Source organism: Neofelis nebulosa, chromosome 1 (assembly GCF_028018385.1).
Source record: "Neofelis nebulosa isolate mNeoNeb1 chromosome 1, mNeoNeb1.pri, whole genome shotgun sequence".
NCBI classification, from domain to species: Eukaryota; Metazoa; Chordata; class Mammalia; order Carnivora; family Felidae; genus Neofelis; species Neofelis nebulosa.
In genome coordinates this window covers 68,776,213-68,797,450 of record NC_080782.1, presented here as the reverse complement: position 1 = coordinate 68,797,450, position 21,238 = coordinate 68,776,213, and the positions used below count along the sequence as shown (strand labels likewise).

The 21,238-nt window shown below is 37.4% G+C and overlaps 1 protein-coding gene across 3 annotated transcripts; it reads right to left on the bottom strand.

Annotated features, from left to right (window-relative positions):
• Nucleotides 1–962: 962 nt before the first annotated feature.
• Nucleotides 963–19,572, bottom strand: STARD4 (StAR related lipid transfer domain containing 4). 3 transcript variants are annotated; one of them, XM_058725139.1, is made up of 6 exons: nucleotides 19,148–19,572; nucleotides 12,549–12,671; nucleotides 11,562–11,611; nucleotides 7,352–7,478; nucleotides 6,397–6,511; nucleotides 963–5,494 (listed from the first exon to the last, which is right to left on the bottom strand). In XM_058725139.1, the coding sequence occupies exons 2-6, from the start codon at nucleotides 12,651–12,653 to the stop codon at nucleotides 5,265–5,267; spliced, it is 627 nt and encodes a 208-aa protein (XP_058581122.1). In that variant the 5' UTR covers nucleotides 12,654–12,671; nucleotides 19,148–19,572; the 3' UTR covers nucleotides 963–5,264. The 3 variants fall into 3 exon arrangements, with proteins under 3 accessions (XP_058581122.1, XP_058581128.1, XP_058581135.1); XM_058725145.1 differs by having other exon boundaries at nucleotides 12,549–12,678; nucleotides 19,153–19,572; XM_058725152.1 differs by having other exon boundaries at nucleotides 12,549–12,678; nucleotides 19,345–19,572.
• Nucleotides 19,573–21,238: the final 1,666 nt, after the last annotated feature.

Below are 21,238 nucleotides of genomic sequence, written 5' to 3'. Positions count from 1 at the left end.
CTCTCTCTGCCCCTCCCCTGTTTGCACTATGTCTCTCTCTCTCAAAAATAAATAAGCATTAAAAAAAATTAACAACCTACAGAAGCAGCTCCATTGCTTCTAAGAATAGCTATGTAGTGTCTATCATGTAAAAGAGGCCCAGTAAGTTTTTCATGAAGTGAATGACTACTTTGCTATTTTCATTTCTATTTTGGTAGTCTTATCATTTTCCTACTGACATTTGAAAGAGCCTTATACACACTTTCCAGAGCTGATCCACTAAGAGATGCTATGGTTGGCTATCTAAAGAGTCATTCATCACCATCCCTCTCTTCAAGAGGCTGGAAATTCTTATGCTTGCCTCCCTAACCATCCTTACAGCCGGGGGGTGGGGGGTGGGGGGGGGGTCATGTGGCAGAGACTACTGGAGAAGAGAGGTAGTGGAGGCTTCTGGGAAAGCATTTGCTTCCCTGATAGAAGAGACCAGTGCATGTTGCCATGCCTTCCCCTGCTTCTTGACTTGAATGCACATGTAATTTTCAGGGCTAGTCAGTCACCTTATCATTATGAGAGAAAGATAAAAACTGTAGAAACTCTGGCCCTGACATCTTTGAGCTGATAAACCCTAAATTACCTATATCCAGATTTTTTAGTAAATGAGAAAAAATACTGTTTGTTGAAACCATGTCATAGTGATTATTTTCTAGTGCATACTGCCCACAGTACCCATAACACTTTGTGGTAACATAGATCAAGGGTCCGTGTCATCACTTCACTTCTGGATTTCTTCAACTTCAAATGAAATTATGACAACTCCTAGCCAAGTTAACACAGTTATTTAAACGTGGGTACAACAAACCCTGTGTATATGTTACTGAAATAAGGGAATATCACATTCATCATCATCTTGGCTATATAATAGCAAACCAAAATTCAGCAGTATTTTGGCTAATATTATATGAGACTTTGGTGCGAGATAAGCATGTGAGTTACTAATCTTTATTTTCCAGTTTATATTTTTCTTTTGTAAGAGTTTAAAAAGTTAAATTACATACTTTAAGTTCAGATACATGAAACTATTTGCCAGTACTTAAGGTTAATACAACTCAGACAGTGTCAATGATTATGAATGTCTAGTAATTTTATTCTGAAATATTTCATAGCAATTTAAAAATAAATACACAGTTTATATTAAAACATGCTTTTATTAAAGGTTCCAGTTTCATATTGGCTCATAAAAGAATTATAAACTTTTTAAAAAATAAAATCTATATATAGTATAGCTTTTATTGAATTGCAAGAGACAAAGTTTTATTTGACTATACACGTAAAATCTTTGGAAACAACAAAATAATGAATTATAATTCCAACTTCCTATGTTTCTTCTATGCTCAGATTCCACCACCCCCCACTTCTAGAAGTTGAGTAAGAAAGGCAAGGGAAAAATACAGCAGACGAGTGATTATACGACACACATTCTGATGGAAACCTGGTCAAGTCCCCTAACTTCTCTGGATTCCATAATTTATCCATTGGGTTGGGATACCTGCAGAATCCATGTAAGTAAAAGGATCTGGATTTTAACCACTGATTCTAAGGGTGCTAGTGTGCTCTTGAGTAAACAGGTAAAGTTTTTGTTTACATCAAAGGGAATTACTCATACCTAAAAGCTCAACAAATAATTAAAGGCTTAAACTGTGCAATGTTTTCCCATCTTCTCCAGAGGCAACCTCAGTTACAGAGGTTTTCGTCTGAGATGTGAATTTAATTCAACCTGAGTATTGATACTTTGTCCTTCAGTTAATAAAGAAAGAGGGAGGAGGGAGAAAAAGAAAATTATTTTTATTGGGAGATAATCTTACATGTAGAAATCTACAATTTCAAATACATCCAACATCAGTCAACAGTAAAATGAAGAGATTTTTAACATTTACAATCTCTCTTTAACACTCTAGCAGTTCATATTATACATAACTGCAACCAGTAAATTCCTGCAATTATTTTTGCTAAGTATTGTGTTAAACTCCAAGGGTTAATCAAGAGTTAGTTATCAATGCAAACTAATACTTCATGCAAAAGTATCAGTTATGATAAATTATTATTTTTTGTATGAAACTAATGTCCTTAAAAAAGTAGGTAACAAGTACTGAAAACAGTACTATGCCAAGTATTCCCTGTGTAAATGTGTTTCTAATACAAACTAGCTATAAGCTAGAGAAAAATAATCAACCACCTAACAAGGCAGATTATATTTTTTGTTTCATTAACTGCCTTACAAAAATTAATTATATTTAAAGGAAAACATTTTTTGGCTATAATTGTTATATTATTAACAACTACAAACTGATTTATTTCTAATGTTCAGAAGTCCCCATTTAGCAAGCATTGAAGGCTCCAGAGATTAGAAAAAAATTTTGTATTTAAGAGAGCAATTCCATGAAATTCGTTACTTCATATTATAAAAACACAAATTAATACATATACTAGAGAACTGTGCTATTAAATACAGGCCACTGGCCCAATGTTGATAATGCACACTTAAAATGTGGCTAATCCAAGGAGCACCTAGGTGGCTCAGTCAGTTAAGTGTCTGACTTCAGGTCAGGCCATGATCTCACGATCTGTGAGTTTGAGCCCCGCATTGGGCTCTGTGCTGACAGCTCAGAGCCTGGAGCCTGCTTTGGATTCTATATCTCCCTCTCTCTCTACCCCTCCCCGCTCCCCTCTTAAAAATAAATAAAGATTTAAAAAAATTTAAAAAGATTTAAATAAAGATTTAAAAAAGATTTAAAAAAAATTTTTTTTTTAATGTGGCTAATCCAAGTAAGTAAAATACACACGAGATTTCAAAGAATTAGTAACAAAGAAGAATGTAATCTATCTTATTGAGTTTCACACTGATTATTTGTTGAAATGATGTTTGGGATCTACTGAGTTAAATAAATTACATTATTAAAATTAACTTCACCTGTTTCTTTTTATCTTTTTCATGTGGCCACTGGAAAATTTTAAATTATATATACGGCTCACATTAGTTTTCCATTCTTCTACAGCACTGTACAGAAAGAGCAGACTCAATTATATGTTAATAGTAATCCCAACCCATATTATTAAATTTTTGTATAATTATGGTATTTCAGATAACATATTTAAAATATTACCACGAGGTACCTGAACTTAGAATCTACTCTTAAAAACAAAACCAAATAAAACCTGCTGTAATCTTTCTCATCCCCTGTATGCTGGCAACTATGCTAAACTTTGGTTAGATATGAGTCTGCAAACAGGCAAAGGGATCTTTTTGGTTGATGGAAATGTTCTAAAGCTGGACTGTGGTGATGGCTGCACAATTATAGATGTATTCAAAAATTACTGGATTGTATACTTACAACCAGTAAGTTGTATAGCATGTAAATTATATTTCAATAAGGCTGTTAAAAAAAAAAGAAGTACAGCTAGAATGTAGCAGATCTAAAGTGCCATCTAGAAGCTGCATATACATTTCAGGTAACTCAAATACTATTTCTCAAACTATCATATGACTCAATATTGCAATAAAAATGTTTCCATGAGTGTCCTTTTATGTGCAATGGGTCCAATTCAACAGTGGATTATGTAATCACTAATTGGAGGTATAAGTTGAAAAGGACAAAGAGAACATTAGAGTTGCTGAGTGGACAGTTTATTTGCTTTGGGGGTACCCAGTTCAGGCAATCTAATCACAAATCCCTCACACAATCTGGGCACCCTGTAACTGGACATCTGCTGGTATTTTGCCATCCTAGACAGAACACTGGAATATATTAATCAAAAAGGAGAAAAAGGAGAAGGAGAATAAGAAGGGGAGTAAGGGAAGGAAGGAGGGAGAGGTGGAGGAGAAGGAAGAGAAAAAAAGAGGAGGAGGAGGGAGAGGAGGAAGGGAGGAGGAGGAGGAGAAACAAATGATGGAAACAGTAATAGTACCACATAAAGAACTCACACTGAACACAAAGATAGATTTCAAAACGTGTGCCCATACACGAACATAAATACACACATCTTCATGGCTACACTGAATGAGTTGCCTCAAGATCTCATTTTAAAAGTAAACCAGGTGGTTAGTTCAAAAGCCAAAGAATCATTTGGAATGTTAAAATTATTCAGGAATGTTCATTTAAGGCAGCCCTAGACTCAAGGGACCTATTCTCATCCATGCTAGTTATAAAATGACTCATCCAGGCATGTGGATAAATCTATGAATGCATTTGTTAAAGCACCAGATGAAGATCTGTCACAATGTTTATGATGTAGTCAGTAATACTTTATGAGGTGAGTGATACTTTGAAACATGAACATGGGTCAAATGAGAAAGACTGAAAATCTCATTATTTTCCTAAAGAATATCAGATACTTCTCAGAATTAAAGCTATTTCTTGAGGGCTTATCTTTAAAAAAATGAAACATGAAGAAAACATTCACTGAATTTGACTTTATAGACAGATAATTTTCTGTTGGTGAATAGAGGATACCCCCAACCCTTTCACACAACCCAATCAATGTGGTGTCCCCAGCACACATTTGGCAGTTTTGTTTTGTCTTATCCATGCATAAATGCTTTTTAAGACTTCCAAAATAAACTCACAGAAAGACACAAATACATTTTTAAAGATATCCATAAAATAATGTTATCTAGGTATCAAAACAGAATTGTATTTGAATTGTATTTATAGTTACTTTATTTTTATTTCTGATTTTTTCAATACTTATAAAGTAGTGCAAGTCAACTGACAATGAAAATCACCTTTACAAAATATAAACAGCTTTTTTCTTTAGTCCAAGATATTGACAAACTCATATAGCATACCAAAGTAAAACACTAATATTTAACTTCCAGAAAAAGTTAAAACTTATAAAATGTTCATAAACCTCTAAAATAGATGATTTTAACTAATAGCATGAAGCTTATGCTTTCTCTAATTTCCAAGCAGGCAAAATATTCATACTGAGTCACTACTCAGTTTCTAAAGAGTTTAGGTCAAAGAAGTATACCTACTTCTTCATGGATCTCTGTCATACTCTCCGTGCTCAGACACACTGCTGTACCAAACACTGTGCAAATAACTATTTAAGAAAACTGAAATGCCCTCTCTTAGATAACTATTTAGTTTGGGAATAAAATAAACCAACAAATCATCTCAAATGTTTCCACAGGCTACATGGAGGAGAGGAAAGGATGATTTTTACAGGCCACGCAGCTGAGAGCAAAAGTTGACTCTGGGGTCTACTGTACTACAAGTTTAAACATATTATGCCTTTTGTAAGGCTTTTTGTAAATCACCATAGAAGTTGATTAAAGTGCTTGCCATGGCTGTGTTGACTGCAGACTGCGGAATCATCCCACGCAGATCCGTCTGAATATAGCCTGTCAAAAGACTCTGGTGAGGATTGTCTTTAAGCGGAACACAAAACCAACCACAGGGATGGTTATATCCACGAATAAATTCTGGTCTCTTTTCACTCCAGTCAAGACTTACCCCTACAAGGAAATTTTAAATTAACACTTAGCAGTGACTGAGATTAGTCTAAAACTCTCATTAAAAATTATCATCAGATATCTTGTTTAACTATTTTTCTTCTTATCCATGTAGATGAAAAACTAAGCCCTAAGAGTGACCGTGGAAGAATGAAAAAGATAATTACCAACTAGAATTCTGGCAGGGGGCTGGTAAGTAGGTAATGGGGAAAGTTCTAGTCACGTCAGAATAGGTAACATTATGTCATCCTGGTAACTCCTTGGAAACTATGAATCGTGGCTGTAGCATCCAGGCTTCAAGGTACCAAAAATCAAAACTATGGTACCACCACTACTCCCTAAAGGCACTACCACATCCAACTTTGGTACTGGCTGGTTAAGAGTGAACAAGGAGATACTTACCTACAACTGCTAACTCAAGTATATACTACACATAAAAAAAAGATCAATTTACCTATAGATCTATTTCAGAAAGCAGGAGCCTTCTAAGAGCAGTATTTTTAATTTTTAGAAGACAACTATTACACAGCTCAAGGAAAGAAAAACACTCTAACACATACCAAGTCTATTCTTTCTATGGATATGACTAAGAAGTTGTTTTCTGAGAGTGACTTAAAAGGAAATCCATTTACTATATCCCTTTCTCATAGGCAGTCATTTAACTCATATTTGTCAGCCACAACGTGGAAGCTACCATGTAACTGAGAAAAAAAAACTTACCAGAAAGATTCCCAAACCCTACTTGATATTGTTATTTTACTTCCTAGGGTGTTTGCAAAGCTTAAAGTGATTACAAAATAAGTGTGAAGGCTGAAAATATATCTCACGTAGAAAGAAACATCCAGCCTAGAAAACTCAAATATTTAAAACAAATGAAAAAAAGTTTAAGGTTTTGATATAATTACCACAGGATAGAAGCCCTTCTTCATAGCCCACAGTGTAGGAGAAATCAACAAACTCTCTTGGGGAAATTATATTCCAAAGCTGGCCAGCAGTAGTATAACGCATCACACAGCAATTCTGAAAGGGAACAGGTAAGAGGTATTACTAAGGAAATATATATTGACTCATGCATCACTAATTAATCTTTAGTAAAAAACTGATACTCATTTAAAATGTATTATAATTATTATTGATAACAATTCTTACAGTGATTCTTACAGGTTTAGATCTCTATTCTAAATATCACTGCTACTGTATGTTTGTGAATAAGATATATGATCAAAACACAAAGAGTTAAGTTGCCCAGTATCCAAATCTCTAATTCAATACAGTGGCCTTTTATCCTATATGATATTCAACATGGAAACAGATGGTGTAGACTACAGGTGTTTAAAATAAAATCCACAAATCCTTGGACTAAAACACCAAATAGTTCAATAAAGAAATTCAAACATGGCAAGAATGAATTAATAAAAATAGAAAAAGAAGACAACCCACTTTGGTTACATAATTCTCTAATGCCTAAGGTGGCATTTTTATCTTTGGTCTTTAATTTTGGCTTAATAATTAATGGAAAAACATACAATTACCTAGAAACCTGAATACGATGGTGGTGTTTTCAGAATTTTAGATTTCAAAGCCTCATTAAAGACACTGACAATTTTCTTAAGCAGCAAGGGTAGAGCTATTGTGGAAAACAAATTCAGTTCTGATGAATACTCATTAGTTAATACGAGGAAACTCAAGCTTTTTAAAAGGCATCAAGGATTCCCCTATGAGATCTTTGCCGTGACTACCTACTCTCAAAGCAATGAATACGTGTATGTATACATGCTCATGCTTACATGCTCGCTCTGTCTCTCTGCCTCTCTCTCACAAACACACACACAATCTGAAGTAATGTTTCTAAATAAATACCTCTTCAAAGTGTTCCAAAATATCCATTGAAGTCATTAAGCTGTCCCAATCCAAGCGACAGGGACCAGGGCGTATATGGTCTATTACACTATTGACGATGTCATCTATAACACCTTGGGCTTTGAAACTGGAGAAAGAATATTAAAGTCAAATGCTATTAGAATGAAAAATCTCAGCATGCCCGCATCGTTCAGAGCTAACTTCAAAAAGAGTACAAGTTAACAAAGATTTTTTAAAGGGAGTAAATCCCAACTGTTTTTCTGATAAATGTAGTGATGTCAATTATTTTATCAGACTGTACTGTTTGCCCTCAAATCTGATAAGATATGCATGGCAAATTATGTTGTCATGAACATAGTAAAGTACCTTCACGTTACGGGATAGCTGAAAACAGTTGGCAGAACGCTAATGCTTCATCTATTTTGTATGCTGTTCTTTTTTCAGTTATGCTCTAACATGTTATTAGTATACATATATTTTTGCTCTTTCAAAAACTTTTTTATGACAAGAAAAGAAAAATAGGTCACCCAGGAAGAGAACACCGAGGATTGGCTCGTGAATTTTATCAGAACTTGGCATGTTTCAAAGGTGGCATTACATATCAATGGGGAAAGGATGTACTATTCCATAAATGGTGCTTTGATTCAACACTTATCCTAATAGAGAAATTAAAAACTGAACCGCTACTTGACAGCATTCAAAACAATTAATTCCAGATAGACTAAAAACCACCACATAAAATTTAAAACTTTGAACTTTGTGAACTCAAGATACAGGGGGATTTCTTGAATACATAAATCACACAAAAACACAAATAATATGAGACAGTTGAAATTAAAAACTTGCATATCACAAATGACAAAATTAGTAAGTTTCTTTTAAAACCAGCACAGACTGGAAGAAGGCATGTGCAACACATATGAACAGACATAATTATTACAGAGAATACATAATTAATTCCTATAAACTAATGAAACAAATATAATCTAAAGAAAAGATGGGCAAAGGATACGTTAAGATTGCCCTGAAATGTCGATAAATTTAGAAAAGATGCTCAACTTCACTCATAATCAAGCAAATAGCAACAAGATACCATCTCACACCCCTGAGATTGGCAGAGATTAAAAACATAACCAGTACTGAATGGAAGGGAATGAGAACTCTCAGACTGCTACCATCACTTTAGAGAGCAATTTGGTTAACGTCTAGTGTAGCCAACCCAGGTGCACGCCCAAAGAAAATCACACGTGTGTAGGAGACAAATACCTAAGAAGTTTACTATAGCACTGTACCTTATAAGGGATAACTGACAACAACCTAAAAATTTGTCAGTAGGCAAATTTGCAAATACAGGGAAACACATCGCAGCATTTTCTTATGAACATGGAAGAATAGGTCTACATGTAACAACATGGCTAAATCTTGAAAACACAATGTTAAATGGAAAAAATTAAAGGAAATTACTGACGGAAACACACATATGTGGTCAAAGAATAAAACAGGAATAACATACACTTTAAGATACTAGTTAACTGGGGAGGAAAGAAAAGAGAAGAAATGAGAGATAGACCAGCTTTATCAGTAACCTTTCAGAGGGGGGTCTTTCTAAAAGTCTTTTTTCTAAGTGTATTTATTTATTTTCAGGGAGAGAGAGAAGAGAGCATGCATGTGCGTGGGGGAGGGGCAGAGAGACGGGGAGAGAGAGAATCCTAAGCAGGCTCCACACTGTCAGTGCAGAGCCTGGCATGGGGCTCGATCTCAGGAACCACAAAATCATGACCCGAGCTGAAATCAAGAGGAGAACGCTTAACCTACTGAGCCACCCAGGCGCCCCTCTAAAAGTTTTTTTAAAGCATCTGAAGCTGTTTTATCGTCTTGTAAATGCTTCCAGCTCAAACTTACATTGTCTCCCCTATCCTAAATCTGCTCTTCCCTCCTGTGTTCTCTAACTTTGGGTGGATGGTGGGAGTGGGGGCAATACAAGTTAATCCAGTCACCCAAATTAGATATGTGGGATTCAACTTGGACTCTCTCAACCCTATTTCAGTAGTCACGACTAAAGTCACCATGTTTTATCAAGATGACTTCCTAAATGTAAAGTGCTCAGGACAATATTTGGCTCTCATTACCTCCACCACCATCTTTAGATCTCTGTCACGTTCACCTGCCCTTATCAACTCCCACTTAGGCCACTCTGCGTCCAACTCGACACTGCAACCATTTCTAGCTCTTTGGATCACATGTCTCTTTAAGTTTCTTAAAAAAAAAAAAAAAAAAAAAAAGCCAAAGATCTCTTCCCAGGAATATAACATTGACACCAAATTATATATATGATCTCAAGGAAACTTCAAAAAGCTAGCCATGGATTCCCAGGGCAAAACCTCTTCTCTAAACTCTCCACACTCATTTCCATGTTCCATTTTTCACAGTGCTATCAGAGGAAGTTCAAAATCTTTGAGGACCTGGGAGGTCGGGGTCAGGGGTAAACAAGGGTAAGTGCAATACTGAATTTCTTATTCTAGAATTCAAAAATCCTTCAGACATATGCTCTCCTCACCCTTACTTTACGCTCCAGCTATACGAACACAACTTCTACTTCCCTAAACAAACTCCTTAGAGTGTTTCCCATGTGTGTTTCTGGAGGAGATGCAATCCCCTCTGCCTGGAATACGAATCAGTTCTTCATTCCCTAAGAAATAGCCATTCCTCCTTTAAAGGTCAGCTCATATGCTGACTCTTCTATGAAGTTCTCTCAAATCACCAAGTGTAATGCTCTCTTGGCACTTTTTATGCTTTTCAACCCCTACTGGGAATTGGTGATCTAAATGATTAATTCACACTTGCTTACAATGCTTAATCCGCAACTCCAGTTTCCTGGTCCTTGACATAAATATTGTATAACTCATTTTTCTGGAAATGCTATCTTTGGTATTATACTTCAGAACAGTTTCATTTTTAAAAGGGCTGAGTCCCAAGGATGTGAATATTCCACTGCAATTACACAAGGCAATTGTCTCCACTGGCTTTAAAAAAACAATTATTTTTTTTCTGGTTAAAAGCATAATTCGTGTTCAACTATATGTAAATACCAAAAAAAATGGAAACAAAAATCACATATAAAACTGCAGTCTAGAGGTATATGTTTGGTGTTAAGTAAAAACATTTATTTTTTATTTTTTTATTTTAGAGACAGAGAGCGTGCACACATGTGTGCTCCAGCAAGCAGGGGAGGGGCAGAGGGAAGGCCAGCATCCCAAGCAGGCTTTGCCCTGTCAGCACAGAGTCCGACACAGGGCTCGATCCCACAACCTTGGGATCATGACCTGAGCTGAAATCAAGGGTCAGACGCACATCTGAATGAGCCACCAGGAGCTCCAAGTAAAAACATTTTAATATATAAAAGTATATAGGGGCACCTGGGTGGCTCAGTCGGCTAAGTGGCCAACTTCGGCTCAGGTCATGATCTTGCAGTTTGTGGGTTTGAACCCTGTGTCGGGCTCTGGTGCTGACAGCTCAAAGCCTAGAGCTTTGGGTTCTGTGTCTCCCTCTCTCTCTGCTCCTCCCCACCTTGCACTCTGTCTCTCTCTCTCTCTCTCTCTCTCAAAAATAAACATTAAAAAAATTTTAAAAATATATATATAAAGTCAACTCACAATTGTGCTACCTGCAATTTGGTATTCTGCTTTATTCACTTTACATTACATTGTGAGCATTTTCTTGGGTTTTTAAATAATATTTTAAAATGTAGTTTTTAAAGACTGTAAGATACCACATTTCAAAATTTAACCATTCTCTGACTATTGATTATTCAAGTTGTTTGTAATTTTTAATATTATAAGTAATGCTGTGATGGAAGAGATAAGTACTCAACTATTATCTTTCTTATGATTTCTTTAAGATGAATTCTTAGAATAAAGTATGCTATAGCACTGAGTAAATACAGAAGACTAGAAAGGTCTTATACAACATGCTAAGAAGTTAAGATTTTATCGGCCATTTGATATCATTATTTATGATTCCCTTACCACCACCTCAGTCCACAAGGGATATAGACATTTTAAGACTCTGAATTCATAAGGTGATTTGCTTCCCAGAAAGTTTGAAATATTAAAAGCCAAATTTCACTGGCAATGATGATTTAGTGATCATTTATATATAGGAAATTTGGCAATGTCTTAAGAGCTACATAAAACTAGAAGAATTTACTTACAGGTATCCATTAAATTCTTCTGAAGGTTTTCTCCAAATTGTTACATCTTTCTAGAAAAATAAAAACAGTATATGGACATAAATAATCACCTAGCTAGAAATATGGACATAAAACCAACAATTTCAAATTGCAGAGCATGTCCTTGCATTAAAATAAAACTTAAGTAAATATTCAAAGAGATACATAGAAGTCTTTTATGCCATCAAATGATCCATATCTGAATTTCTTCTGTTTCCTAAAGTTCTTCACATCTTCCTTAAAGTACAGACCTCCAAAAAAGATTTTTTAGTAGCTTAATGAGATCCAAACACTGTTAAGATACAGTGAAGGCTCTATCTTGCCAGCCATTATTATTTGCCTCACTCCAATCTTCTCTATTTACCATTACTGACACATTTAAACTAAGACAAAAGGAATGCTAAATATTTCATTCTGACCTTGCTCATGTATATTTTTTTAAATCAAACAAGTCACAGCTATTATGGCAGTGCTACCTTGAATTAGTCCCTACATCCTTTTTCTGATCATTTCCCAAGAAATCTTGACCATCAGACAAGCTAGAGTGCTTCACTGCAAGAGTCCTGGATCCAGGGCTACTTCTGTCAACACTCAGCCATGTGATAGTTTGGACAAGTCCCACTGGTAAGAAAGAAAACGAAATGGCCACCCTCACAGGCTTACTGAAATATCTGAAACTCTTCCAAACTATCCATACATTCTATATGTTGACTTTAGAAGCTATACTATAGGCTCTTGTTGCCAAGAGTCTATTCTCATGTCCGCTAGCTAAAGCAGTAATGAAAGCAGTACAGGATTATTATGTTTTTGCCTTGGTGAGATGTAAAAACACTGATTTTATTAGCATAATTATCTATCCTGCACATCTTTCCAAAGAATGGTCCTATTTTCCCTGACCATTTTGAAAGTCATCAACCAACTCATTAGATAAAGGATAAACCCCAAATAGAAGTAATTTAAATAATTTACCATTTTCTTGGCAACTCGCCACTTATCGTCTTCAATGCTATGATACTGGATGAGAGTGTTTTTAAGTCTAGTTGCAAAGACAGCAGCATCAGGCAGCCCTTCCATTTTTTTTTTTCTTTTTTCCTTTCTCCTGTTACAGAGACAAGGATTAGCATCAGCAAAGATCACAGTTTGACGCAGTAGACCGAGGAGTCTCAAATCTGGCTTCATAACAGAATCACCTGGGGAGCTGTCAAAGATACTTACACCTGAATCCCACCCCAAATTAACTACTCAGAATCTCTGAGAGTAGGACCTGGGCATAGTTTTCCTAAAAGCTTCCAAGATGAATAACACCTAATCAAGGATGAGAATCACATATTTTGAGTTATTAAAATTATTCCTATAAAAATAAAACACAATCCTATTTCCCTTCCTAATAGAATATAACAAAAAGATATACATTATAGAATTCTAGATAACTTAAAGAAAAAAAAATTGCTGTTTCCAAACTATAAAATACACAAGGAATAAATTCTTTAAAAAAGTCCTTAGAGCTTCAGCCATTAAAATTTTAATTTAACATCCAACAGATTTAGGACTCATTCTAGCAAACAAATGAACAAGAAGCACAAGCAGAAACCTGCTCATACATTCTTTCAGGATAGGGCTACAGAACTCTGAACAATTTCAAAAGTTTGAAGAACTGTACCGTTTTCAATATTTTATTTCATTCAGTGAGATGTTATAGGACTCAGTAAGGTATCTGTGTAAGGAAGGAGGTCATAGGAAGACTTTTAGAACTACTAGTACAGCATAAACAAATGGTTCATAATTTTAAGGCAATAATTTTAACTGTATAAAAAATAAAAGTACTATATTATTCACAATTCCAAAGATAAGCTACTATTCAACAATGTTTTTAAAGAGCAATGATTACTAGCCTTAAAGATAATAAACTTAATATAATGAGGGGTTCTGTAATGTGTTGGTTTTAACACATTGCTGCAAATGCTTTGATATACTTCCCATCAAGAAGTGGTCTGTGACTGCATGACTTTGTAGGCTGGGTTAGAAAAGTCCATGCAGTTCTGCAGGTTTCTTTTAGAATAATCGCTCCAGGCGTCTTTGATTAACATGCAAGCATGCAAAAAATCTGGCTATCCTGAGGCTGAAGTGTGGAAAGACCAAAGGAGAGAGGGGGAAATGGGGAGAGACAGCACCCCAAAGTCCCAGATCCAGAAGCCTAGTTAGAGCTTCATCCCAGTGGGTACCTCTTGCTTCCCCAGGCTTCCCTCAATTTGACTCAGTCTTCCCCATCTTAACAATTTATTTTTACAATGGAAACTGAGCTAGTAGCTCAAAGTCAAAGCCTCACTGCCTACAATATTCTTGTCCTACTGGTTTTCTTTCTGTCCCTCAAATAGGCCAAGCCTGTCACTGACTTTGGGCTTTGCACTTGCTATTTCTATGCATGCATTATTAAATCCCAAATCTGAGCATGACTAATAACAACTTGTAATGACAACTTCATTTTAAACCTCCTGTCTTAAATACAGCCTTCTACAAGTCATCATTATATCCTTCTTTTATTTTCTTCGTGGTGCTTATCACATTATGAAATTAACCTGTTTATTTATTGGTGTACTGTATTCTACTCTTTCACCATCGCATCTTCAACTAACAAAGCAGGGGCCTTTGCCTGCCTTATTTACCAGTGTTTCCCCACCAACTTGAACACTGCCTGGAACACAATAGGTCCTTAATATTTGTTGAAGTGTGTCTGCTTCAAAACAAGAATTGTTTTATTTTAATTTTGTGTCCTTTTGGTGCCTTGGTGCACTCCAGTAAAAAGGATAAAGGAGAAAAAGCTTCTGGGCAAAATCTGCAGTTTACAGAACCATCAAGTTACTACTACAAAGGAGATCAAGAAAAGATCTACATGAAATGTCAAGCCTCAAACCTCTATGGGAATGAGGCTGTAATTCTCAAGGACAAATGCATACATCAGGATCAACTTTGTTACATTTTGTAGTAGTTGTTGCTGTTAACAAAGATTCCCTCCCTAGTCTCTTCTGAGTGCTCTTTTTAACCAAGCCTTGTTCTTAGGCTTGTCCTTGGCCCCCAAGGTTCAGTTCTATCAAGAATCCTGCTGAGCCAGTTTACCAAAAACCCCTCACCCTCAAAAATTCCTCAACCTACCTACTTGATCTTGTCACACTGCCCTGTGTTCAGCACGAATCCTATGTCAATTTAGCCAGAATTCCCCTTCCCCCTAATGTTTCCTCTTAGCAATTTTCCATCCACTGGACACCCACCCCACCCTGCTCCTTGACAACAAATCCCCACTTGTCTCTGTTGTATTCAGAATGGACTGTAGTTCTACACTGAGGTTTATTCTCCATTATTGCAATAGTTCTTGAATAAGATTTGCCTTTACCACTTTAACTTCTGTCTGCCTCTGGTTTTCTTTGACACTGTTTTTAGATGTTGCATTTCAGGGCCCAGTGCAGATAGTGTGATTCAGTGGCCCTGATCTGGAGCAGGCCCCCATAATCTAAGTTCGTTAAAAAGCCTTGCTAATTATTCTGTTATCCAGCCAGGGGTGAGAACCACCGGTCTAAAAACTAAAGGTGACAGAAATAAATCAATATTGTAGTCAATATTTAAATAGCATAAAGCAGGGCACACAAGACATTCAAAATGATAAACAATAAGATGATATAGAACTGTAGGGGAGGAAAAAAACCTTTTTCTCTACTCTCTTAGGTTCTGTCTCTGAGACCTACAAATTAAATTGACAAAGGTATATTAACAGGAGAAAAGGCATATACATTTTATTCACTATTGATATTTTAATTTTTATGTGCACAGAAGCCTTCACAATAAAGAAATGGAGATCCAAAAAAGCAGTTGGACCTAGGGCTTATACATCATTTTAACAAAGGGTGATAAATTGTGGAAAAGTGATAAAACAAGGGAAGAGAGGGCTGGGCTTCTAGTGGTGGTAAATTATGAGGAAATATATGAGAGAAAACTAATAGAAGATAAGAGTTATTGTAGTAAAGTTTGTTTGTTCAGACAATCACGGTGTCAACTCTGTGCCCAGTGATGAGTTGTCCTCCTTCTGGTATAGGAGAGAAGAGAAGGAAGACCTTCACAAAGGGAAGTTTATGTCCTACTTTTAGGCAGTAATGGGACGGAAAACAGCTCTTTCTGCATTTGCTGCTGACTGCCTTCAGCTCAAAATAATCCCTATTCCAAAGTGGTATATTTTGGGGTGGTATATCCTTCCAGAAACATGGCAAAGTATATATATAAAATTCAATAATGTAGAATTTAGGATCTATGTAAGTGATGCAAAATATAGATCTCACCCAAAGACTAAAAAGTGGATGATCTCATTCAAAAAGTATGCCAGTCAGGAATATATCCGATTTCCCCCTCAAGCTGACTTGGTAGCCAGTACAACGACCTTAATCAAGGGTATGTTACAAACAAGCACAAATTCTTAGAGAAGACTTGAAAAACTAATCTATTACTAGGATTGGTATGATCAAACAATATTCTGTAAACCCAAAGGCTGCCTGCCAGGTTCCTGTGGTTGGCAGATAAGATATTTTTTCAAAACTCCTTGATAGAAATCAAAGATGAAATGTAAAGATGCTATTATCATTGACAACATCATCTTTGTGCAAATCCATTACACAAATGTGAGCCAGAAAAACTACCTATAAAGATGAGAATCTGAATCTTTGAGGTGCTTACCTTAGTAATCTTTCTGATCGCTCTTACTGATCACTATAAAGTCCAAACTCCTTAATATGGCTTATGGGCCCTTTTATGATCTGGCTGAGCTTTATTGCCTAATTTCTACTCTTCTTTACTGGACTCCTGTAACAACTAGGTTAGCTTCCCCCTACCCCACCAACGTTTCTCACAGCAACTCTGTAATTATTCACTTGTCATCTTTTCCAATTTAACTGTAAATCTTTTGGGGCAAGAAGTGTGACTTGCTCAATGTTATCCTCCTTAGGTCTAGCTAACATGCAGTAGGAACCCAGTAAATAAAAGTGGGAAAAAGAGGTAGATGGTGAGCTACTACCCTCACTCATGAAATACCTCAAGATATCTAAGATGGACCCATTTACACCAATCATCCTTGAGCTTCTGAATGACTAAAACATTCTTTGCCATAATTAAATACAGCAATTTCTCAAGTAAGTCTACTATTTGCCAAATATCTAGCATATACCAGGTCCTAGAACTAAAGAAATGGATATAATCCAGTCTTTGCTCTCAAATTTGACTTATTCCACCTTTTAAATAAATTTTTAATTGCAACAACAACAAAAGCTAAAACATTAAAAACTAGTAATGAGCCTCTTTTAAGGGTACTGGAGTAGGAGGTAGGAAAGGAAAACAAAGTAAGTGTAAACTCAGAAAGCTCTTTTTTAGCCCAATGAAGTATTTAACCAGGCAGTTCATTCTTGCATGGACTTTTTTCATCAAGATTAAGTCCAAAAGAGAGTATGGCTACTGTCTGAACTATCTGTGTGTGGGCAGGCATAACATATCTCTCAAAACATATTCCCGAATTGGGGGTTGGGCAGTATGGAGTTATTATCAAGGTCTTGATGCTCTCCTAATAAAGCAGGGTACTCACATTAATTGAAAGGAAAGTATACAATATGCTCTACTAAAATCTCCATCTGTGAAGAATGTGAGAAAAATGTTCTAAATACTATTCTGAACTCCCTCTTACTAATTCTTTTATTCCCTTTCTTGACCTACATCAGGAAACTCTCCAATTCCATCACTTAACATTTCAGAGAACAGGTACCACTTAATCATATCAGAATCTAGCAGCTCCTTAGAAAAGGTTATCTACTTTTGACAGTTCTATTCCTCAGTGCTCAGTAATGTCCACCTTCATTTTTTTCCTTACTTTAGACTAAACTTTTTGTTCATGTTTCCTATGCCCATGTCTTTGCAATAATCACTAGTGTAGACAGTGGCTGCCATCATAAAGCGGGCAGCCTGCCCAAGTTAAAAATTGTCTTGTGGCCATCTCTCAGCATCATAGTCTGTGACCAATACAACTCCAATTTTCATTAAATTTACATCACAAGGAGATGGCCATAGGTTCTATTTTAAATATGAAACATAATAAACACTTTAACCTCTAACATAAAGTGAAATGTTGTAAAAACCCGTACTTATGTAATATGAAGTCAGAATTCACTATTGAAAGAAACTATTAACAGAATTGTTTAAACTTCAATTTCCCAATTGATAAGGGTTTCATTTAGTTGAATAGCTTCAATTTAGCATGCCATAGATTTTCCCCCAAGATATTGTGCAAACCAAGGCCTTGTAAATCAAATTATTTTTCCACCTAACATAAACATTTCAGCATATCCTTGATTTCCAATCAATTTTGAATTTGTAATTTAGCTTTTCAAACTCAAAAACAGTAGGTTCTCATTTTTGAGACTGGCTATAGCAAGAATCCAACAGAAAAGCCTACTTCTACAATGTCACCAATGTCCCTCTGTTTCAGTGCTCACTTTAGCTTTAGTATTAGCTTTACAACCATGTTGAGACTTTTACAACAGTTAAGGCAATATTAAATTCTAATGATACCTCGGGACACCTGGGTGGCTCAGTAGGTGAAGCAACCAACTCTTGATTTGGGCTCAGATCATCTCACAGTTTGTGAGTTCGATCCCCCATGGGGGTTCTGCACTGACAGCACAGAGTCTGCTTGGGATTCTCTGTTTCCCTCTCTCTCAAAATAAATAAGTAAACTTAAAAAATTCTAATGATATTTCAGCTTTAAGTTTGAGTCCAAGGTCATCTTTGAACTCCCTAATGCTCTAATCCTTTACTTAAAATAATAATAGCTAACATTTATTGATCACTTACTATGTGACCAGTCTTCCTGGCCACTTTAAATTGTATTATTTCATTTAATCCTCATAAACAAGCTCAAAGCTGATCCTATTACACTGATTTTACAAAGTAGTAACAAAGAAATTAAGTCACTTTGTCCAAAATCACACAGCTAATAAGCGATAGAGTCAGAATTCCAACCCTGGGCTTCTGCCTTCACAGTCTAAAGGTCTATTCTGTAAAACACCGGAAGTTGATCACAAGCTAGAAGAGATTTTACATTAAAAAAATCTGACATCATACTGAATTTGTCATTTTGTCCTGGCTCCTGATCCCAAAATAGCTCAGGTAATCTTTCTTAACTGTACATTAGGGATAATAACACTAAATTACTGGCGATTTAGATGAATTAATACATTTAGTATCCGGGTTGGAAGATTGTTAAGCACCGGAAAACGCTGCCTCTTATCAGTATCACTCAGTCAGAGCTTGGTGTGGGAAGATGGGACCCTACGTTGTCTGCGCATCTACTACGAACCAGGAAGCACTGTGCCCACTCACAGAACGCGACCTCAGTGAATCTTCACTGCGGCTCTGGACGCGAGGTTTTTACTGCCCCTTCCCCTTTTAAGCGATGCAGAAACGCCTAGTGGGCATCCAAGTCCTTAAGCTGGTGACCGGTGCCGAGAGGCGAGGTGCAAGCATTGGGGTCCTTCCGGGGACACCTTACCTCCCTCACTTGTAAGGTCTGCACCGCCCGGACGCCGGGGTCCGCCACCCCCGACCTCCACGCCGGCCTCCGCCGCCCCGCTGCCCGGAGCAGCTCCGGAAAACGCCCCGGACAGGGCCCCGGGCGCCCCGGGCGCCTCCCCTCCCGGCCGCCTCACTTCCGCCGTAACTCCGCGCCTCCACCCACCGCTACCTTAGATAAAGCGAGGCGCGGTAAGTGGCTAGGCGTGACGTGCCGCACCGCACTCACGGCTTGGGGCAACACTGACGCTCGGGAGCTCCCTCAGCTTCCACGCCAGGCAGAGCCGGGGCGGCAGCAGCCAATGGGCTACGGGCCACCTCCGCCATTGCAGCCAATTGGAAAGTACCAAGTTTTTCCGCAGCTCGAACCCGGGCGCACCCGAGAGCAAGTGGCCGAAGTTGGCCCGGGCAACGTGTGTTTGCTTGGATTGGCTGGCGCGGCAGCGTACGGAACCCTGATTGGTCGCCAGGAAATGGAATGATTCCTCGTGAGTGTGGGCTGGCAGCAGCCCGGCAGGGTTCCCTGGGTGTGTGGGAAGGCGGGTGGGTCGGGCTCCGGCGGGGTATCCCTCGGCGGATTAATGGCGCAAGAATTTTGCAAGAGTAAATCCAACTGGGAGAAATACGAACGCAAGAGGGAGTGAGTGATGACAGTGAGGGATGAGGCTGGCCTAAATTTAGAGGGCTGTGGAGATGTAGTATCACGCAGCTGCAGCACCCCTCCCAAGACCAAAAAAGTCTGGTAAAAAAGAGAAGGCACCCGTGCAGAGGATGACAAATCCTTCGGCTTTCTGCTTCCTCTGGCTTAGAATCGACAGCGCTGAATGAGAAAGCCTATAAACAAAGTCACTGCGACCGTGCGAATTGATCTTTCGCCAAACATTGTCCTCAGAAAAGGGAGATCAGAAAGACCACCTTGAAAATAGAGAAGGGGTGTGGCAGGTGGCTTTCGCAGCCTCATGAAGTATTCTGGTTTTCATCTACTTGAAGATGAGTAACATTTCCAGTGGCTGTGAAGTCACGGATCGGATAGGATGTTTGACAAATCACTAAATGTCAGGTGTTTACAAATCATATTTACTAGGATATGTAGTTTGAGGACCATGACAAGGAATACAATGCTACACCATTAGTCATTTTGGACAGACTTGCAATGAGAACAAATAATAATTCATAAATTTTTAAATTAATGTCGTTAAAAGAATCACCAAACACCACTTGGTAGTTATTATTGGCAGATTTTTAAAATCTTACCTCATTATTAAATCTTACCTCATCCATAGAAGGAATAATAATTTGGCTGGTGATTACTTTTCCATTATCTCACATGTAATCATCAGTAAAACTCACCTACCTTGAGGGGGCTCTTCAGTGGATTTAGTGAGGTATAAAGTATGTATAAGACCTTATACAAAGCACTTTTCCACAATCATCTGAAATTATTATCCAAATATGTATGCAAACAAGGATCACGATAATTGGCCAATAATAACAAGCAAGTAAATAGAGCCCCAAGCATAACTCTTAAGGCAGATTACTTAATTTCTGAGTAGCTGAACTGGAATTTAGTTCAGGTCTGGAGAACTCGAATACGGGACCTCTCAACCCCCACAAAACTCAAGCTGTGTTTCACCCTCTCTGTCAGGCACCTGTGCACAGCGGTGAGGACCAGAAATGAAAGACCTAATCCCTGCCCGGAAGGTTTACACAGTTGAACGGTGGAGAGGAACAAGTCCTTAACAAGTAGAAAATTAGGACCTCTTGTTATTAGGATTCAGCTGTAAGCACATTGCTCAGCAGCTCTGTGAATTCTCTTCACAGAACCGGGTAGAACATGTTTAAAGCAAAATTAACTTGGCTTTTGTTGTTGTTGCTATTGTGATTGTTAGGGGGTGCTGCATAAAGTCATTACATCCCATTTATGCCCAGTAGAGAAGTTTTTCTTTGCCTTTTCTTCTTCATCTGTTGTTGTGATTTTTGGTTAGAAGTTGGGGGTAATTAGAAACCACCCTATATCTATCAAAGTGGACTTGTACTGGAAAGCAAAACTGCGGGTTCAGAAAAAA

Coding starts and splice junctions, on each gene's coding strand:
- STARD4 (XM_058725139.1), bottom strand. CDS start 12,653: ATGGAAGGGCTGCCTGATGCTGCTGTCTTTGCAACTAGACTTAAAAAC. Junction 11,612..12,548: donor GGCGAGTTGCCAAGAAAATG/GTAAATTATTTA, acceptor TTATTTTTCTAG/AAAGATGTAACAATTTGGAG. Junction 5,495..6,396: donor AGAAGGGCTTCTATCCTGTG/GTAATTATATCA, acceptor ATTTCCTTGTAG/GGGTAAGTCTTGACTGGAGT.